Consider the following 19458-nt stretch of genomic DNA (forward strand, 5'->3'; position numbering starts at 1 on the left):
TTCTTAGGGTAAATTCCTAGGAGTGGAATTCCTGGGTCAAATGGTATTTCTATTTTTAGTTTTTTGAGGAACCTTCATATTGCTTTCCACAATGGTTGAACTAATTTACATTCCAACCAACAGTCTAGGAGGGTTCCCCTTTCTCTGCATCCTTGCCAGCATTTGTTGTTCCTAGTCTTTTCGATGTTGGCCATCCTAACTGGTGTGAAGTGATATCTCATTGTAGTTTTAATTTGGATTTCCCTGATAATTAGAGATGTGGAGGATCTTTTAATGTGCCTGTTGGTCATCTGAATTTGTTCTTTGGAGAAGTGTCTGTTCATATTCTCTTCCTATTTTTTAATCAGGTTATTTCGTTTTTGGGTATTGAGGTTTGTGAGTTCTTTACATATTTTGGATGTTAACCACTTATCAAATAAGTCATTTACAAATATATTTTCCCATACTGTAGGATGCCTTTTTGTTCTGCTGATGGTTTCCTTTGCTATACAGAAGTTTTTAGTTTGATGTAGTCCCATTTATTTATTTTTGCTTTTGTTTCCCTTGCCCAAGGAGGTGTGTTCAGAAAAAGTTGCTCATGTTTATATTCAAGAGATTTTTGCCTATATTTTCTTTTAAGAGTTTTATGGTTTCATGACTTACATTCAGATCTTTGATCCATTTAGAGTTTACTTTTGTGTATGGAGTTAGACAATATTCCAGTTTCATTCTCTTGCATGTAGCTGCCCAGTTTTGCCTATGCCAGTTGTTGAAGAGGCTGTCATTTCCCCATTGTATATCCATGGCTCCTTTCTCATGTATTAATTGGGCATATATTTGTGGGTTTATATCTGGGCTCTCTATTCTGTTCCATTGATCTATCGATCTGTTCTTGTGCCAGTACCAAATTGTCTTGATTACTGTGGCTTTTTAGTAGAGCTTGAAGTCAGATAGCATAATTCCCCCAGCTTTATTCTTCCTTCTCAGGATTGCTTTGGCTACTTGGGGTCTTCTGTGGTTCCATATGAATTTTAGAACTATTTGTTCTAGTTTGTTGAGGAATGCTGTTGGTATTTTGATAGTGATTACATTGAATCTGTAGATTGCTTTAGGCAGGATGGCCATTTTGACAATATTAATTCTCCTATCCATGTGTATGGAGTGTATTTATTGGTGTCTTCGTTAATTTCTCTCATGAGTGTCTTGTCGTTTTCAGGGTATGGGTCTTTCACTTTCTTGGTTAGGTTTATTCCTAGGTATTTTATTCTTTTTGATGCAATTGTAAATTGTTTTCCTGATTTCTCTTTCTGCTGGTTCTTCATTACTATAGAGGAATGCAACAGATTTCTGTGTATTAATTTCATATCCTGCAACTTTGCTAAATTCAGTTATTCTAGTAGTTTTGGGGTGGATTCTTTAGTGTTTTTTTTTTTAAATCTGCATGTTTATTTCCATTAGAAAAATATTATCTATATAAAATTTTGGTCCACTTTCTCCTTTAATTCCCTTTACTACTCAAAGTTAAATACTTTAACTTTACTCAAGTAGAAGCAGAATCATATATCTGACATGAGAACTAAATATTTCACGTCATTCAATTAATAGGATTTAATGAATTAAATGTGTGCTTTATTATTTCTCAGCAATACTGACTCATCTTTCCTACATGTTATTTCCGTTTCCATTTATTTATTTGGGAATCTGTAATGCACATTTCTTTTCCCACATCCAGGAATATGAGTACACATAAGTATTAATTTATAACATCAGTAACTGGATTCATCATCTAATCGTCAATTCATGTTCAGTTCCCCTTAATATATGGTATTTCCAAAATAGCTTCAGGTACTTTAGTCAGTCTTACACTTTTCAACATCAATTGTAAAGATCAGATGTTAACTTAAAAACATTATTAAAATTCCAGAAATAAGTATTATACTTATGTGTTATATAAATAACACTTATAGTGATGCTGTTGTGAGAGGTCCTTGGATGGCCACAGCTTCAATCTCCACACGGCCTCCTTTGGGCAAAGAAGCAACCTGGTAAGCAGCTCTCGCAGGAAAACTACTCTTGAAATAGTGTTTGTAGATTTCATTGACTGTATTGAAGTCATTTATGTCAGCCAGCAAAACAGTTGTTTTTACCACACTAGTGAAGTCACAGCCTGCAGCTTTCAGAATTTCACCCATGTTTGTAAGAGCTTGTTTAGCTTCTTCTGCCACCCCTCCAGGCACAAGCTGTCCATTTGAGGGGTCCATGCCTAGCTGTCCTGAAATGTAAATGGTCCTGTCGACTAATACAGCTTGACTGTAGGGACCAATAGCAGCTGGGGCTTTCGCAGTGCTGATCACCTTTCTGATCAGAGACGACATGGCAAACCCTTTTTTTCTACTGCCGCTCCTAGAAAAGAGCCCCGTACACTGACCGTGTTGGTGCCCACCCGACTAAACCAGCCTCTCTTTAGTGTTTTTTATGTGCAATATGTTGTCTGCAAATAGTGACAGTTTAACTTTTTCTTTACAGATCTGGATGCCTTTTATTTCTTTGTGTTGTCTGATTGCCATGGCTAGGACCTCCAGTACTATGCTGAATGAAAGTGAGGAGAGTGGGCATCCCTGTCTTCTTCCCAATCTTGAAGGAAAAGCTTTCAGCTTCTCGCTGTTCAGTATGATGTTGGCTTTGGGTTTGTCATATATGGCCTTTCTTATGTTGAGGTACTTGCCCTCTATACCTATTTTTTTGATAGTTTTTATCATGAATGGATGTTGAATTTTGTTGAATGCTTTTTCAGCATCTATGGAGATGATCATGATTTTTGCCTTCTTTTTGTTGATGTGGTGGATGATGTTGATGGATTTTCGAATGTTGTACCATCCTTGCATCCCTGGAATAAATCCTACTTGATAATGATGGATGATGTTTTTGATGTATTTTTGAATTCAGTTTGCTAACATTTTGTCGAGTATTTTTGCATCTATGTTCATCAGGGATATTGGTCTGTAATTTTCTTTTTTTCGTGGTGTCTTTGCCTGGTTTTGGTATTAGAGTGATGTTGGCCTCATAGAATGAGTTTGGAATATTCCATCCTCTTCTACATGTTTTTTTTTTTTTGGAAAACTTTAAGAAGGATGGGTATTAGGTCTTCATTAAACATTTGATAAAATTCAGTGGTGAAGCCATCTGGTCCAGTAATTTTGTTGCTAGGTAGTTTTTTTATTATCAGTTCAATTTTGTTGCTGGTAATTGGTCTGTTCAGATTTTCTGTTTCTTCATGGGTCATCCTTGAAAGATTTTATTTTCCAGCTGACCATTTCTTCTAGGTTATTCAATTTGTAAGCATATCATTTTTCATAATATTATCTAATAATTTTTTGTATTTCTGTGGTATCCATAGTGATGTTTCCTTTCTCATTTCTTATTCTGTTTATGTGAGTAGACTCTCTTTTTTTGTTGATGAGTCTGGCTAGGGTTGTATCTATTTTGATCATTTTCTTGAAGAACCAGCTCTTGGTTTCACTGACTTTTTTCTATTGTTTTATTCTTTATTTCCTTTATTTCTTCTCTGATCTTTATTATGTCCCTCCTTTTACTGACTTTGGGCCTCATTTTTTCTTCTTTTTATAGTTTCATTAATTGTGACTTAGACTGTTCATTTGGGATTGTTCTTTCCTGAGGTAGGCCTGGATTGCAATATGCTACCCTCTTAGCATGGCCTTCACTGCATCCCACAGATTTTTTTTGCAGTGATGAGTTATTGTTTTCATTTGTCTCCATATATTGCTTGATCTCCATTTTTATTTGATCATTGATCCATTGATTATTTAGGAGCATGTTGTGAAGCCTCCATGTGTTTGTGGGCTTTTTTGTTTTCTTTGCATAATTTATTACTAGTTTCATACCTTTGTGGTCTATGAAGCTGGTTGGCACAATTTCAATCTTTCTGAATTTACTGAGGCTCTTTTTGTGGCCTAGTATATGATCTATTCTTGAAAATGTTCCATGTGCACTTGAGAAGTGCTTTTGGTGTAGAGTTCTGTAGATGTCTGTTAGGTCCATCTGTCATAGTGTGTTGTTCAGTGCCTCTGTGTACTTACTTATTTTCTGTCTGGTTGATCTGTCCTTTGGAGTGAGTGGTATGTTGAAGTCTCCTAAAATGAATGCATTGCATTCTGTTTCCCCCTTTAATTCTGTTAGTATTTGTTTCACATAAGTAGGTGCTCCTATGTTGGGTGCATAGATATTTATAATGGTTATATCCTCTTGGACTGACATCTTTATCATTATATAATATCCTTTTTGTCTCTTGTTACTTTCTTTGTTTTAAAGTCTACTTTATCTCATACAAGTACCTCAGTGCTTGCTTTTTTCTCCCTATTGGTTGCATGAAATGTCTTTTTCTGTCCCTTTGCTTTTAGTCTGTGTATGTCTTTGGGTTTGAAGTGAGTCTCTTGTAGGCAGCATACAGATGGGTCTTGCTTGTTATACATTCTGTAACTCTATGCCTTTTGATTGGTACATTCAGCCCATTTACATTTAGGGTGATTAGATAGATATGTATTTATTGCCATTGCAGGCTTTAGATAACTGGTTACCAAAGGTTCAAGGGTAGCTTCTTTACTATCTAACAGTCTAATGTAACTCATTAGAATGCTATTTCAAACACAATCTAAAGGTTCTTTTTTCCCCTACCTTCTTTTTCTTCCTCCTCCACTCTATATATTAGGTGTTGTATTCTGTGCTCTTTGTGTATCCCTTGACTGACTTTGTGAGTAGTTGATTTAATTTTGTAATTGCTTAGTAATTAATTGATCTACTTCCTTTACTATAGTTTTTTTCCTCTGGTGACAGCTATTTAACCTTAGGAGTATTTCAATCTGTAGCAGTCCCTCCAAAATAAACTGTAGAGATGGTTTGTGGGAGGCAACTTCCCTCAACTTTTGCTTATCTGGAAATTCTTTAATCCCTGCTTTAAATTTAAATGATAATCTTGCTGAGTAGGCTATTCTTGGTTTGACATCCTTCTGTTTCATTGCATTAAATATATCATACCACTCCCTTCTGGCCTGTAAGTTTTCTGCTGAGAAATCTGACAACAGCTTGTTGGGTTTTCCTTTGTATGTGATCTTATTTCTCTCTCTAGCTGCTTTTAATACTCCATCCTTGTCCTTGATCTTTGCCATTTTAATTACTATTTGTCTTGGTGTTGTCTTCCTTGGTCCCTTGTGTTGGGAGATCTGTGCATTTCCATGGCCTGGGGGACTATTTCCTTCCCCAAATTGGGGATGTTTTCACCAGTTATTTCTTCAAAGACACTTTCTATCCTTTTTCTCTCTCTTCTTCTTCTGATACCCCATAATGCAAATATTGTTCCATTGGGATTGGTCACACAGTTCTCTTAATATTCTTTCATTCTTAGAGGTCCTTTTTTCTCTCTGTGCCTCAGCTTCTTTGTATTCCTCTTCTCTAATTTCTATTTCATTTACCATCTCCTCGACCTCATCAAATCTGCTTTTAAATCCCTCCATTATATGTGTCATTTTAGATACTATATTTTTCAAGGTTTCTGTCTCTTTCTTGAATTCCTCCCTGAGGCCTTGAATATTTTTCTGTAGCTGCATGAGCATTTTTATGATTTTTATTTTGAAATCTTTATAAGGAAGATTGATTATTTCAATTTCACTTAGCCCTCTTTCTGGTGTTTGTGGAATTTTGGTTTGTACCAGGCTCTTTTGCCATTTCATATTTGTATTTGTATTGATTACTCTGGAATAATAATTTTGTGTAAGTGGCGCCCTCTAGTGCCCAGAAGCTCTACTCTCTGAAGCTTCCCAGCACCTGGAGTGATGCTGTGGGACACAGGTGAGCAGCACTGGTGCCTGTCAGGAGGAAAGAGCTCATTCCTGCTTCCCAGCTGCAGTGTCTGCCTCCAATGCCAGGGCCAGTGGACTGAGCACACAGAGAAAAACCTTTGCTTTATGCCCTTGTAGCTGCCATAGGCGAAACCACCCTCTGGCTGGCCTGGTGCAATGGCAGGGGCAGCATGTTTGCAAACTGGTGCCGGCTGGGTGGAGGGATTGGCAGGTTGCATCTCACAGTGGGGCACCTCGGCACACATCACTAGCCAGGGGGATGGAGCGCCTGAAGCTCCTGAGAGTTCCTAATCTGCTGGGCTAAGTGCACATGGATGATTTTGTCCCCCTGTCCTTTCTCCTGAGTAGCAAACTCTGTGTAATCCTTGCCCCTTTAGCAGCCCTCTTGCTGTTGGGAAGTCTTTCAAAGTACCCACCTTTCTTTTGTCCTGGAGAGGCTGGTTGTGGGTACCTGTTTTCCAGAAGCGGCTGGAATCTCAGTCTCTCTCTGAATATTCTGCCTGTCTCTTTTCCAACCCCACTAATCTCCAGAGCACCGTGTAATGTGGGCTTGTGCTCCCGGAGCAGATCTTCAGGGCTGGGTGTTCGGCAGTTCTGGGCTTCTACCCAACTCACTCAGTTTCTCTTCCTCCCACTGGTGAGCTTCGGTGGGAGGAGGGCTTGGGTCCTGCCATTTCAGGGCTTTGCTACTTCACCCTTTTCTATGAGGTACTCTTTACCCCAGATGTAGTCAGACTGTCACCAGCTTCTTTTGAGTTGCTCTTTCAGGATTCATTGTATTTGCTATATTTTCATATCATACATGGTTTTGGGAGGAAGTTTTTGTCTTCTCACGCTGCCATCTTTAAGCCAATCCCAGGATGTGTCCCATCTGTCTTCTGCTTTTCTGTTTTTGAGGTGGTTTCTCCACTGTGCGAGTCAGTCTGTGAGCCAGGTGACTCATGGCTACTGGGGCTGCCTAGCTCCTCTGACCATCTAGCTCCGGCTCTGCACTAATTAGTTCACTTTTAAATATAAGTAGCCACATGTGGCTGTTGGCTGTAATATTGGTTCTGACTTAGTGGTTTACAGATTCTGACATTTTGGACAGAATTATAGGCAAAAATGTCTCAAGGCTATTGATATCTTTCTATGCTAATGACTTTTAATTGAAGAAGTACATGTATGCGCAGTAAAATGAACTCAAAGTAACAAGAAAATATCTGTTTGAAAGGAAATACTTTCATGGAATCATGTATCCCTTGCTAGTGGATATGGAATAATGTCCTACTCTAGTCCCCTTTCTGAGATGCAACACTGGATAATAGCTTCTTATATATCTCTCCTGGAGTTGCCTGTGTATGTGTAAACATCTTGTTTGCACATTTCATTATGTAAGTGGGAACATACATTACCCACTATTTTCCCTACCCTACTTCTTTCACTTCAAAACATCCTGGAAATCTTGGTGTATGTACTCTAAAGGTGCCCTGTCTTTTTAATGGCTGCATAGTATTCTATGGTCTAGACACATGATTATTTATTTAACTGGCCCCCAGTAGTGGACATTTTGATTTTTACTCCTAGCTGCTATTGCAAACATCACTTTAATGACCACACATCCATTTACATCTTTGCACTTGTGTGTGGTTGGTATTTTCCATGATAGCAAATTGCATTAGGGAGCTCTTGAAGATGACACCAGGTAAGAATCATCTAAGACTTAATAAGTTCTCTTCCTTGAGTTGCTTTCAGAAATAAACCAGAGTGAACACAGATTCCATTCAATGGGTATAATGTAATGCTGACTATAAGCCCATGAAAGAAGTGGTCACTCACTTATGAATTCCCATGCCCACAATCTTAGCCCACAGCAGGAGCTCAATAAATCCCTGTTAAATGAACAAGATGTCCTAGTTGTAGATTGTATTCTGAGGTCTCTTACCTACCTTGGAAAGCATCTGCTGAGGACTGAATGGGTGACCTTTGTCAAAGATAAAAGAGGCTATTAATAGCTGTGGCAATCAAATATTTTTTACTTGCTTTATACCCACTCCTGAAATAATACCCATTACTGTCCCTAGAGAAATAATGATGAGGGAATTAAAATACTGAGAGTTGTTTTTCAAAACTTCTCTTAAAATTTGGTGAATCACATGGAAATTGGTGTGGATAAAGCAATCACTGCCCAGTTCATGGACTAAGAGCTCTGCTCAGTTGGGACTTTCTGGGCTGAGAGGATCATGCCCTTGGCTGCAATCATGCATGCAATGGTTCTGCAGGGCACTATGCAGGACTATGGCATAGAAGTGGAATCTGACGTGTGGTTGATCTTGCACAAGATTTCCTAGTAGACTTTGAATTTGGCCTTCTCTCTTCTAGCTTTTTCTGCCCCAGATCTGCATGAACACCCTTTTCCCTTTCTTCTAAAACCATCCAGCATCCCTCCCTGTCCCCAGAACTGCTCAGCTCTGCAAGGGCTTGTGCCAGGTGAACCCTGGAAACAGGCTTCTTTTTCTCTGGTCACTTCCTCTGGCTTTTGGCTTCTGACCCTTCCCCTCTCCTGGCTCAGCCCTTTGATGCTTAGGGATTTTTAGAATGAGAAAAGGGCCAATTCATTTGCTGCAGTGTGAAATGAAGTCTCCTGTCAGCCAGACTCCATGAGGATGTGGCTGACAAGGTGTAACTCTGGGGGGAAAATAAGTTCCCACCCAGGGGCAAATTACCTTTGGAGCCAAAATCAGTCAAAGGAAGAAATAAAGTGGGTGAAACCTGTTTATTGCGAACAAGCAGTTGTCCACTTATGCTCACCCATGTCTCTCAGGACCTGGCTGCAAAAAGGGACCCCACCCAATCTCTCTGGTCCATATATGCCCTCATTCCCCCTTGTAATTATCTACTGATATGGAGATGGACTACTGCTCGCCATCCCTTGGACACACCTATGGAGATTCACTAAGGCTGGGTGAGAGATTCTGGAAATATTGCAATTTTACCCACACAAGGAGAAGTAACAAATGATGTGGGAAGAGCAGGCCCTGAATAGGGCAGAGATAGAGGACAGGGGTTTGCACCGATCCCTAAAGGTGTGGTGGGGTTTCACCCAGGCCAGGCCAAAATGTCAGGAGAGAAGATTAGAGAGAGAATATTGATTTCCAGGGTCAGCACCTGAACTTGTTATGCATGCCCTTGTATTATGGTCAGTCTTTCTCACTGACTTTATTTTATTTTATTATTGTCTATTAATTTCATTTTAGATGTTCTTATCAAGAATAAAAAGGATCAAAATAAGTAAAAAATAGAACTCCTATTACATGGACAGTTCCCTTTAACATTTGCATTGTAACACTTATTTTTTACATAAAAGGGCTCATGTTACAAGTGCGGTTTTTTTCTAAATCAAACTCCTTTCTTTGTCCTTTTAGTTATGTTCTCCCTTCTTCCTTACCCTCTCTCCACCTTAGCCTAGTCAGGAAACAAACATTTGTGTTTGGTGTGCAACATTTTTCCACCTTTACGAGATTGCTTACACATACATACACATTTATACAGACAAAGATATAAGGTTTCTGATATGGTTTCTTTTGCAAAAATGGGATTTTTATGTACCCGTCTGCATTGTGATTTTCTCAATCAAATGTGATGGAAATGTCCTCACATCACTGGTTTGCTTTTTTTTTTTACTGTAGTGTTGCAGTGTTTGCAGGTCCCCAAATTTATTCCACATCCCTCACTTATGGACACCAGATGATTTTCTTCCTTTTTACTTTTTTCTTTCTGTTATCTCAGCAAAGGCTGCTGCAGTGGAGAGCATGGTACAAATAGCTTTAGCTGCTTTTTTCCTCACTGGGACAGATTCCCAGGAGTGGAATTGCTAAATTGAAGGGTAGGTGTATTTTTTCCTCTTGTTTTCTTTAAATACATATTGCCAGAATCTGTTACAAATAAAGAAAGCTTACAAAAGCATCACCTTGCTACCAGCTTCCCCTGAAAGGTCCCTTTCTCTCCTGATCCTGACAACATTAGGATTTCCACTTCTTTTAATTCCTTTTGATTTCCAGCTAAGAAGCAATTATCTAATTGTTATTTAAATTTACATTTTGTTGCCTGTTAATGTTGTTGAACATCTCAGGTTTACTGGCTGTGTTGTTTCCTTCTGTGACGGGTCAGATCAGAATTCTGGGATCAAAATTCCTGTTTTTCCACTAGCCGGCTTGTCGTTTTTGTTACCAATTGGTAGGTGTTCAATCTTTGGTTGGTACTAGGCCTTCAGCTGCCCTGTGGGTAGTGAAGGTGCGCCGAACTCATCCCCCATTTGTCTTCCACTTTGTTTTGCTGTATTTTGCCATTCAAAAAATGCTTGTAGTTGACTGTCTTTTAATTTATAACTTCTGGGGTTTCTATCATGTTGACAAGTGTATTCCTGGCCCCTAGGTTATATATACTTTCTCCAGGATAGTCTACTCTCTGAATTGCTTGGTTTAATTTTCTGTTTTTTTTTGTGTGTGTGTGTCATTCAAATGATTTTTTTCTTGTTTAGTTTCTAAAATAAGCATTTTAAATATATCTGAAATGAGGTAAGCATCCAATTTTATTTTGCTCCCAGTTTGTCTGACTTCTTTAAATCCATTAAAATTTGGTTCATGTAAATCAAAAGGAAACCTCCAGACAATTTTCTTCAGTTTTTCACCGCCTTCTGCTTTCTGTGTATCTTTTCCTGTCTTCTCCATGCTGACACCCACCCTCTTCTGTTGCTTTTCCTTATTGCCTCAAGCAATAAGGAAACAACCTCACAAACCTCACATGAAACCTCACAAACACAACAACCAAGCACACAACAACACAAGTAATTGTAAGGCTGGAGGCACTGGAGGGAGGGGTGAGCATGTCGGACACTGGTGACGTGCCAAAGTTCCTGGCTGCTGCCCCCTCCCTACCTGAAATGTGTGCCTTAGGCAAGCCAATCCTCGCGCCACTGTAAATCTAAGCTTTGCCTCCCCCTACCTTCTTTAAAAACTTCCCGCCTCCCCTGCTGGGCACGACTTCCCCAGCCTGCGTTCCTGCAGACTGGTGAACCTCGCCCGGGAATTGCGCTCAAATAAACTGCCTGGCCCTTTGTTGCCTCTTGTCGCCTGCTTATTTTGGTTAGAATTTATCTTATAGTAATTATCTACACTTCCTGGATGGTTTTTGCTCTCCGTGCACCAGGCATTGCTCTAGGCACTTCACACATTTTAGCTCATCTGTTCTGCCCGGCAGCCCTGTGGCATAAGTAGGGTTAACAGAGCAGCCTTTGGAGGCCACAGGCTAAACTACTGCCCAGTGTCACACCAGCCCAGGGGACACAGCGGGGGTGCTGGGCCAGGCCTGACTCTCTGTTCTAACCACTGCACTCCCAACCCAATAGCATCATGGGACACAAGGCTTGCTCCCCTCCTTCTGGGACGCTGTCCCTCCCTGCCCAGTAACTCCCATCATGGTGGTGGCCCTGAGGCATTTCATCAGCACTCTTTCCAGTAGTATCTGCTATGCTGTCCAGGAAGCCACAGAGCTGAGCTGCAGGGGTCACCTGGCCATGGGGCTGCTTCCCCTATCGCTGCCCTCAGTGTCCCAGCAGGTCATGTCACGATGCCCAAGCCCCGAGCTAAACCCAGAAGGATGGATTCCTTTTCCCCATTCAGAACTGGGGCATCTGCTGTACTGAGGCCCCACATCCAGCTGCCTTGAACTTCTTAGTCTCTGGGAATTTTATGTGAATTCTCGGCTCTCAAGAGGGGCCAGTGGGCACTCCTGGTTTCAGACCAGGCAGACACAGGGGCTGGCTGGAACTTGGGTCCTTCAGGCAATGTGACCTGTTCCCCTCCTGGCTGGGCCCAGCCCTGTCCCCCCCCCCCCAACTGCACTGTGTCCCCAAGGCCAGGCGATCGCTCCCCATGGGCTTGTTTCCCTTTGAAGTGTTCTCTGCTTCTAAATGCAGTTTATATGAACCCCACCTTGACCTTCTATTAGAATTCAAATATTTAGACTCAGTAACTCCCTTCGTTTGAAAAATAACTTGTTAGAGTGCCTATCAGCAAACCACCTGCCCAGTGGGAGTAAAGAAATATTTATTTTGATGAAATGTTTATCACCATGAGATGATTTGACATGGGAGATGCTTGTCCCTCCCCCCCAACACCATGTCATTTTTGCTCTTCTGGTTCTAGATGCCCCCCAGGATGTGGGACCGAGGAGATGGAACTGAGGGTCTGTAAGGTTTAGCTCATATGAACTTTCCCTTGAAGACCTAGTCTTTCTTTTCCCTCATTCAGCAGGTGTTCACTGAGTGCCTACTGCCTGTGAAGCAGTACTGGGGGTGTGGTGGCTGCGCTGGTGAGAGAAGGGCAGCCCCAGTGTTCCGAGGGGGTGGGCCAGTTGATGGGCATGCGGGTTTATAATGGACACCGAGGATGCCCAGCAACAGGGTGGAACAGCCGTGGGCGGGGCAGCTCCGGGAAGGGCTCTCTGGGAGCAGGCGCTGGAGCCGGTGTGGCTGAAGGCAGCGGCCATGGGGCATCTGGCAGAAGGGTCATGTGTGGAGGGTGGGAACATGCCAGCTGTCCTGCAGGAAAATCAAGGAAGCCAGGGTTGAATGTGCAAGTGGGGGGAGCTGGAGACCTATGCGTCAGAGGGGCGGCAGCGGCGGAGGGTGCAGGACCCAGGCCATGGAAGGACTTTGGATTTTGTGCAGTGAGAGATCAGAGTTGTGAACAGGGCCTCCTGTGATCTGGGGGGTGAGTGTGTAGTAAAAGGTCATGCTGGTTGCTCCACAGAGAGTAGACTGGGTGTGAGGGTGGGAATGGAGAGGAACACGAAAAGCCTCCAAGAGATAACGGTGGCCCAGTTTTTGGTCAGCAGCACCTCTGTCCACCCAGCTTTCCAGATGGAACCCTGGGAGTCCTCTTGGTGTCCTTCCCATCTCTCCCCACTTCCTGCCCATCTCTCACCATCTCCTGCTCATCTTTTATCACCTCCCCCTCATCTCTCACCATGTCCTGCCCATTTTTCATCACCTCCTCATCTCTCACAACTTCCTGCCCATCTCTCACCACCTCCGGTCCATCTCTCACCACTTCTTCCTTATCTCTCACCTCTTCCTGCCCATATCTTATCACCTCCTCCTCATTTCTCATCACCTCCTCCCTATCTCTCTTCATTTCCTCCCAATCTCTCACCATCTCCTCCCTATTTCTCACCACCTCCTCCTTATCTCATCACCTCCTCCTCATCTCTCATACCCTCCTGCCCATCTCTCACCACCTCCTGCCCACCTCTCATCACCTCCTCCTTATCTCTCAATGCCTCCTCCTCTTCTCCTTCCTGTCAGAGGAGGCAGTCCTTACCAGTCCTGAGTGTTGTCTTGGATTCAGGTTAGGTTCTGCCCCTTGCCGGCTGGCTGCTCTGTTGGGGACGGCCTTTGTCTTCTCACAAGTTTGTAGGCAGAACGGGAAAGCACCTTCCCCGAGGTCTGAACGCAGCATGGGAAAGCACCAGCTTGAGAACAACCGGTGCAGTCCTTGGAAGTTATCTGCTCACAAAAACATATCTTGTCCTCGAAGACGAGCCAAGACTCCTCACTCTGAAAATAGGGAGACCTTGAGGATGTGTGAAAACACCGCCCCTGCTTCTGGCCTGCCCCCCTGAAAAGGGAGAGATGAGTATAGCACTTGGCTGAGGTCCGAGAAAGGCAGTGTAAAAATAAAGGTACTGTGCCACATTGGGGCTGCAGCCATTGTCTGTCTGTCTGTGTTGTCTGTGTTTTTTGTTCTCTCATTTCACCCAAAGAAGATGAGTGGCACACTACATCAGGCGCCCAAATGTGGGGCGTCCTCTCAGAGTGAGTTGTACATGTATTCAGCTCCACGCCTCCCCTTCAGACTGTTCAACTTTGCAGGCAGGCACCGTCAAGTGGCGCCCGAACAGGGACCTGAAGTACGGAGGAGTACATGAGAGCCTCCGCGAGATAGCAGTGCGCGCACGAAACAGGTGAGGGGCGGTGATTGTTTAACCTCTGAGAGTAACACGGGGACCGAAAACAGCCGAGTCCTATTTGCACAGATACTTAAGCATATGCTGCGGACACGCAGCGCAAAGCCCCCTGGACTGAAGCCGTCTAAACCTTAACCCAGTTATGTAAACTGCTTGCCCTTAGAGTGTATTCTTGAAAACTGAAGTACTTTTAATCAAATAAACTAAGAAGAAGGAAGGCAATTAAATATTAGTAACTCAAATCTTTATGTCAGTTTGTCTGTGTATATGTTTTTATATGAAAAGTATTGCCAACTGTAGTCATTATGTCTCAGTCTGTATGTTTGTGTGTCTAAGTGTGTAACTAAAAAATATTTTCTACCTCAGGATAGTATTGATAAAAATTAATTTAAAAACAAGCACTTGTGAAAATTGGGCATTCTAAAATTTCCAGAAAATCTAATAAAAAATATTAAGCATTAATGCTAATTTAAGCTTAACTGATATGGACATGTCATTATAGTTATTAGCTGCCAAAGTGTACTCAAAGTCACTTAAGTTGATGTTACCTGTTAAATATTTCAAGAAAATGCTTACAGAAAAGCTTAACTTTGTCTAATGTTTGAAAAAGTTTTGTAAGTAATCTGGCATGGTTGCTAAAAATAAGTAAACAAGTACAGCAAATAAACTTTTTAATAATAATACTGTATTAATGTATAACAATGTGTTTATCTGCAAACAGCCTGAGAATTTTTGTGGTAACCAAAATTCTTAAAGTTTGCTAAGCTATATAGACATATTTTGTACTTAATGAGAAATTGTGCTGCAAAGCACATTTCCAAAAATGATAAAATACTTTAATAAATGTATCAATCTGAAGAATGCTGGTGTAACAGTTTTCAGTGGCCTATTTTTCAGTGTTCACTGAAGGTTAAGGTACCAAACAGTTTTAAGTTCTAAGGAAAACTACTTAATATAATAAGGAAAACATTTGTGTATGCTAAAGAATGTATGTTTTAATAAGAGAACGTATAAGGAATAAAAATGCATTGTGTTGAAAGTAAAAGAAGATAACTATTCAAAAGTACAGCTGTTTGTTCAAGGAAAGAAAACACTGAATGTAAGAAGAAAGTTGTGAGAAGTTTCTGAAAGATTGATATGGTCTTGCTGTGTGAAATTGAAAGCAAATGGATCTTGATATCAAGTACACAGCAGGACTAGAATTTTTGCTTGTTAAAAGAACAAAAGTTTATTGCTCTACCTTTAATGTTGAAAGATTGTAGAAAGTTTTCTAGTTAGTTATTAAAGCAATTTCTTATGCTTAAAGTCTCAATGAGTTGTCTGAGTGTTTGGGAAGGTGACATCTTAATATTGGAAGGACTAGGCTAGGTGTTGTTAGCTGTGTAACCTTCTGCATTTGATTTTGGACCTTCTTATTATCATTCTAGTTAAATAATAAGTGTTATTTAATAACTGTAATTTTATTTAGGCAAGTGCCTTAAAAACTTTTGACAACTTCCCAAGACCAAATTTAAAAAAAGGTATTTTTACCTCTCAATTAACTCTGATATTTTCCAGAGGGCCCCTAGACCATGTCAGAAGAATTTCTTCTCCTCATCAAGGAAAACATTTGACTAATTTGGCTTATTTACCTGATATATACTTACCTAAAAAGTGCTGTCAAAAAGAATAATGCTAAACTTTATTATTGAATGTTTCATGTTACATAAATATCACTCTTCCCCCTAAAGCGCTTATTCTTGATGCCCAATTAAATTTACCTGTTAGTACTACTATAATCACTGACTGTGTATGTATTAATTGTACTCATGTACCCTCTTACTGTAATTCTACAATCAATGTAAAATGGTCTTTTGGATATAGACTTCCAAATAGTTGGGTATTTTTTGTGTAATGACAAAACATATCAAGCCCTTTCTTCACACTATCAAGGTGTTTGTAGTGTGAGATTCATTCTTCCTGCTCTAATAGACCACCTGGATATAAGCGCAAGAGACTTCTCCGAGCTCTGCCATCTGACTGTGCTGAAAACTTGAAACTTTGAAATCCTGCCGCTGTTGCAGTTGCAGCTGCGTTCCTCCTGCCCGTTCTTAGACTTGTCATTGGAATGCAGAAAGAGATATCTAAGCTGGCCTGTGCATATAGTAAAACAACAAATTTGACTGCTTCTGTATTATCTGAACTCAACCAAGAACTGGGAGAAGTGCGAGCTGCAGTGCTTCAAAATCGTGCTACTATAGACTATCTGCTGTTAAAAGAACATGTAAGATGTGAACAATTTCTAAGAATGTGCTGTTTCAATTTGTCTAATTTTTCTCAAACTACCCAAAATCAATTAGATGATATCCATCATATTGTCAATAAGTTTTTACAAATGCCTAAGCTATCTAATTAGTTTTCTTAATTTCATTAGATATAACTAGTAATTGTAAGTCTGCCTTTATTATGTATCTGTATTCCTATTCTGTTAATGTGTGTATGCAATTTAACTAGTAGTTTGTTAAAACCTATATATATATATTCAAGTTATGTCTGTCTTTCGACATGTTCAATCTCAGCCATGTAATGCATATTTCACACAAAACTGGGATACCATATAATCCACAAGGCCAAGGCATTGTGGAACATGCCCATAGCACCCTTAAAGCTCAATTGGAAAAAACAAAAATGGGGAGTTATATCCTCAGTCACCCCAGAACCATTTAAATCATATCTTATTTGCAGCCAAAACTGCATCTGATATATTAAATCAGATAAAAGACATGTTCAAAGAACCCCTGAATAGTCTCTGGCACGCTGTCACACCTCTCTTAACCCTAGGCATTTTATGTCTTTTATTACTGTTACTAAGGCCTTGTGTCCTTGGCAGTATGTGGAAACTCATCCAACAAGCCTTAAAAGACCTGCATTATTTGAAATTGCAGACAGCCCCCCCACTTGTAAATCATAAGTTCTAAAGTCAAGTATAGTAGCCAATGATGGGTAAGATATGGTTGAATTGTAAATACCAACCTAAGACAGGGAGTGGTAGACAGAAGACTATAGCCCCATGACGGGTAAGGATTTACTTCAACCATACAACCTAAGACAGGCACATGCCTTGACCCAGTCTGAGTTAGGCTTGTTGTTTTATTAAAGAAAAAAGGGGGAGATGTTGGGGATGGCCTTTGTCTTCTCACATGTTTGTAGGCAGAATGGGAAAGCACCTTCTCCCAGGTCTGAACGCAGCATGGGAAAGCACAAGCTTGAGAACAGCTGGTGCAGTCCTTGGAAGTTATCTGCCCACAAAAACATATCTTGTCCTCGAAGACGAGCCAAGACTCCTCACTCTGGAAATAGGGAGACCTTGAGGATGTGTGAAAACACTGCCCCTACTTCTGGCCTGCCCCTCCTGAAAAGGGAGAGATGAGTATAGCACTTGGCTGAGGTCTGAGAAAGGCAGTATAAAAATAAAGGTACTGCGCCACATCGGGGCTGCAGCCATTGTCTGTCTGTCTGTGTTGTCTGTGTTTTTTGTTCTCTCATTTCACCCAAAGAAGATGAGCGGCACACTACATCAGGCGCCCAAACGTGGGGTGTCCTCTCAGAGTGAGTTGTACATATATTCAGCTCCATGCCTCCCCTTCAGACTGTTCAACTTCGACGGCAGGCACCGTCACTGCTCCAGAGCAAGTTTCTGGGCCTCTCTGAGCCCCGACTTCCTGTCGAGGTGTGGGCTGGCTGTAGGAGCATCTACCTCACAGACGAGCAGTGAATCTGGTGCACAGACACAGCACGTGGCATGGACTCTTTTCCAAAACATAAATCTGATTGGGTCACTTCCTGCTTACTATACACGCAGGTGTCCTCTTGCTTTTAGGATAAAGTGCACCATTCCTTCCGTTCTCATTCCTTTTCCTGCCACACCTGCTCTATCTCACACACACACACACACACACACACACATACACACACACACACGCCAGGTTGCTGAGTTAGATATGCCACCCCCAGATTGTAGAATTAATCTCATCAAATTATTTTAACTATGATCTGAATCTCCTGCTAAGTTGTGAGATTGATAAGGACAGTGTCTTAGTCATCTTGTTCTTTTTCACATACACTGAAGTGTATAAAGTGCATTAATGTTAAGTGCCCAGCTTGATGAGGTTTTCTATGTGTATATATCCTTGTAACTTCCCCAGGCATCCTTCCCATCCATACTTACTCGCCTTTAAGTTCCAGAGCTACTATAGTGACTGGTAGGCAGCAGACATGCTCCAGATACATGTGGAAGGTCTCATTTGTTCCTCCATCTTCCATAGGAGGAAGAAACGATGAGCCACTGCTCACACTCTTGACCATTTCTGCCCTTGGTGGTTGAGACCAGACGTGTAGCAGTGCCTGATTTCAGTTGAATCAAAACACAGCAGCCACAGTGAGGCTTTGTCAAGTGATAAATTCACTCAAAATGTTCCTAGAGGTCCAGTTATCAACAGTAATGATTGCAGGTAGTTGTTGTCTGGGTGATCCTTATCAAAACTAATTCCCATCTCTCATTTGATCATCTCAACAATCTTTTAAGATAAGATATGTGGGTCTGATTACTTCATTTCCCAAGAGAAGAGGGAAGAGGCCGATACTCCAGGGTCCAGTCTGGACTCCTTTGCTGTGCATATGCACCTTGAATGGGCCTCTGGTACACGTGGGGCAAGTTTCCAGAGTCCTCATCCAAGTCCACATTCATTTATCTCCAGAAACTCTTCCCCTGCCTCTTGCCTTTTGATTGCAGGCATCTTGGGTCCTGTTATGGGTCAAATTGTGTATTCCTCAAGTGATATATTGAAATCCTAGCCCCCAGTGTTTCAGAATGTGACCTTATTTGGAAGTAGGGTCACTACAAATTGTAGATATAATTAGTTAAGATGAGGACATGCTGGATGAAGGTGAGTCCCTCACTGACTATGACTGCTGACCTTAGACAAAGAGGAGAAGACACACAGACACACACAGAGGGAGAAGGCCATGTGAAGACTGTAGGGACACACTGGCAAGCTAAGGGACATGGAGGCAGTCGGCCTCCAGCAGAAGCTGGAAGAGGCACAGAAGATTCTTCTCACACGTGTCAGGAGTGTAGTCTTGCTGATGCCTTGATTTTGGACTTTGGAACTCTGCAACTGTGCAACAGCACATTGCTGTGGTCTTATGTCATCTGGTTTATAGACCTCATTTCAGCAGCCCAATTACACTAACATAGGTCCCGTTTGGGCAACTACGTATCCCCTTGGTCAGAAAGGGGCGAGCCTTCCATTGCAGCCCCTTGAACCATTCCACCGAAATAAATGCCCTCCTCACTCCTCACCAGCCACATGCAGCCCCAAGCCCTCCTGGAGAGCATGGCTCCACCGCCACTGCTGCCGAGAGGCTCTGCTGGTCCTTCAGCAGACAACTGAGGACCGAGAGGCAAGGTCACGGAATGGTGCTGCTCCCCGAGGTGCTTGTTTCCTGTGCAGCATCACCAGGTGGGTACAAGGAAACCTCTCTGGCTGCCCCTGTTTGGCTGGGAAGGCTGCCTCAGAGCAGTAGGAAGACGGAGTTGGGGTGGGAGGGCAATTCCACA

At 41.7% G+C, this 19458-nt stretch overlaps 1 protein-coding gene across 1 annotated transcript; it reads right to left on the reverse strand.

Moving 5' to 3' along the window:
• Positions 1–1420: 1420 nt before the first annotated feature.
• On the reverse strand, positions 1421–2431 carry LOC118971721 (2-iminobutanoate/2-iminopropanoate deaminase). Its single transcript, XM_037014602.2, has one exon. It carries the CDS (start codon positions 2352–2354, stop codon positions 1941–1943), a length of 414 nt encoding a protein of 137 aa, XP_036870497.1. The 5' UTR covers positions 2355–2431; the 3' UTR covers positions 1421–1940.
• Positions 2432–19458: the final 17027 nt, after the last annotated feature.

Source organism: Manis javanica, chromosome 3 (assembly GCF_040802235.1).
Source record: "Manis javanica isolate MJ-LG chromosome 3, MJ_LKY, whole genome shotgun sequence".
NCBI lineage: Eukaryota > Metazoa > Chordata > Mammalia > Pholidota > Manidae > Manis > Manis javanica.

Excerpts from the sequence above, each read along its gene's own strand:
- LOC118971721 (XM_037014602.2), bottom strand. The coding sequence starts at position 2,354 with ATGTCGTCTCTGATCAGAAAGGTGATCAGCACTGCGAAAGCCCCAGCT.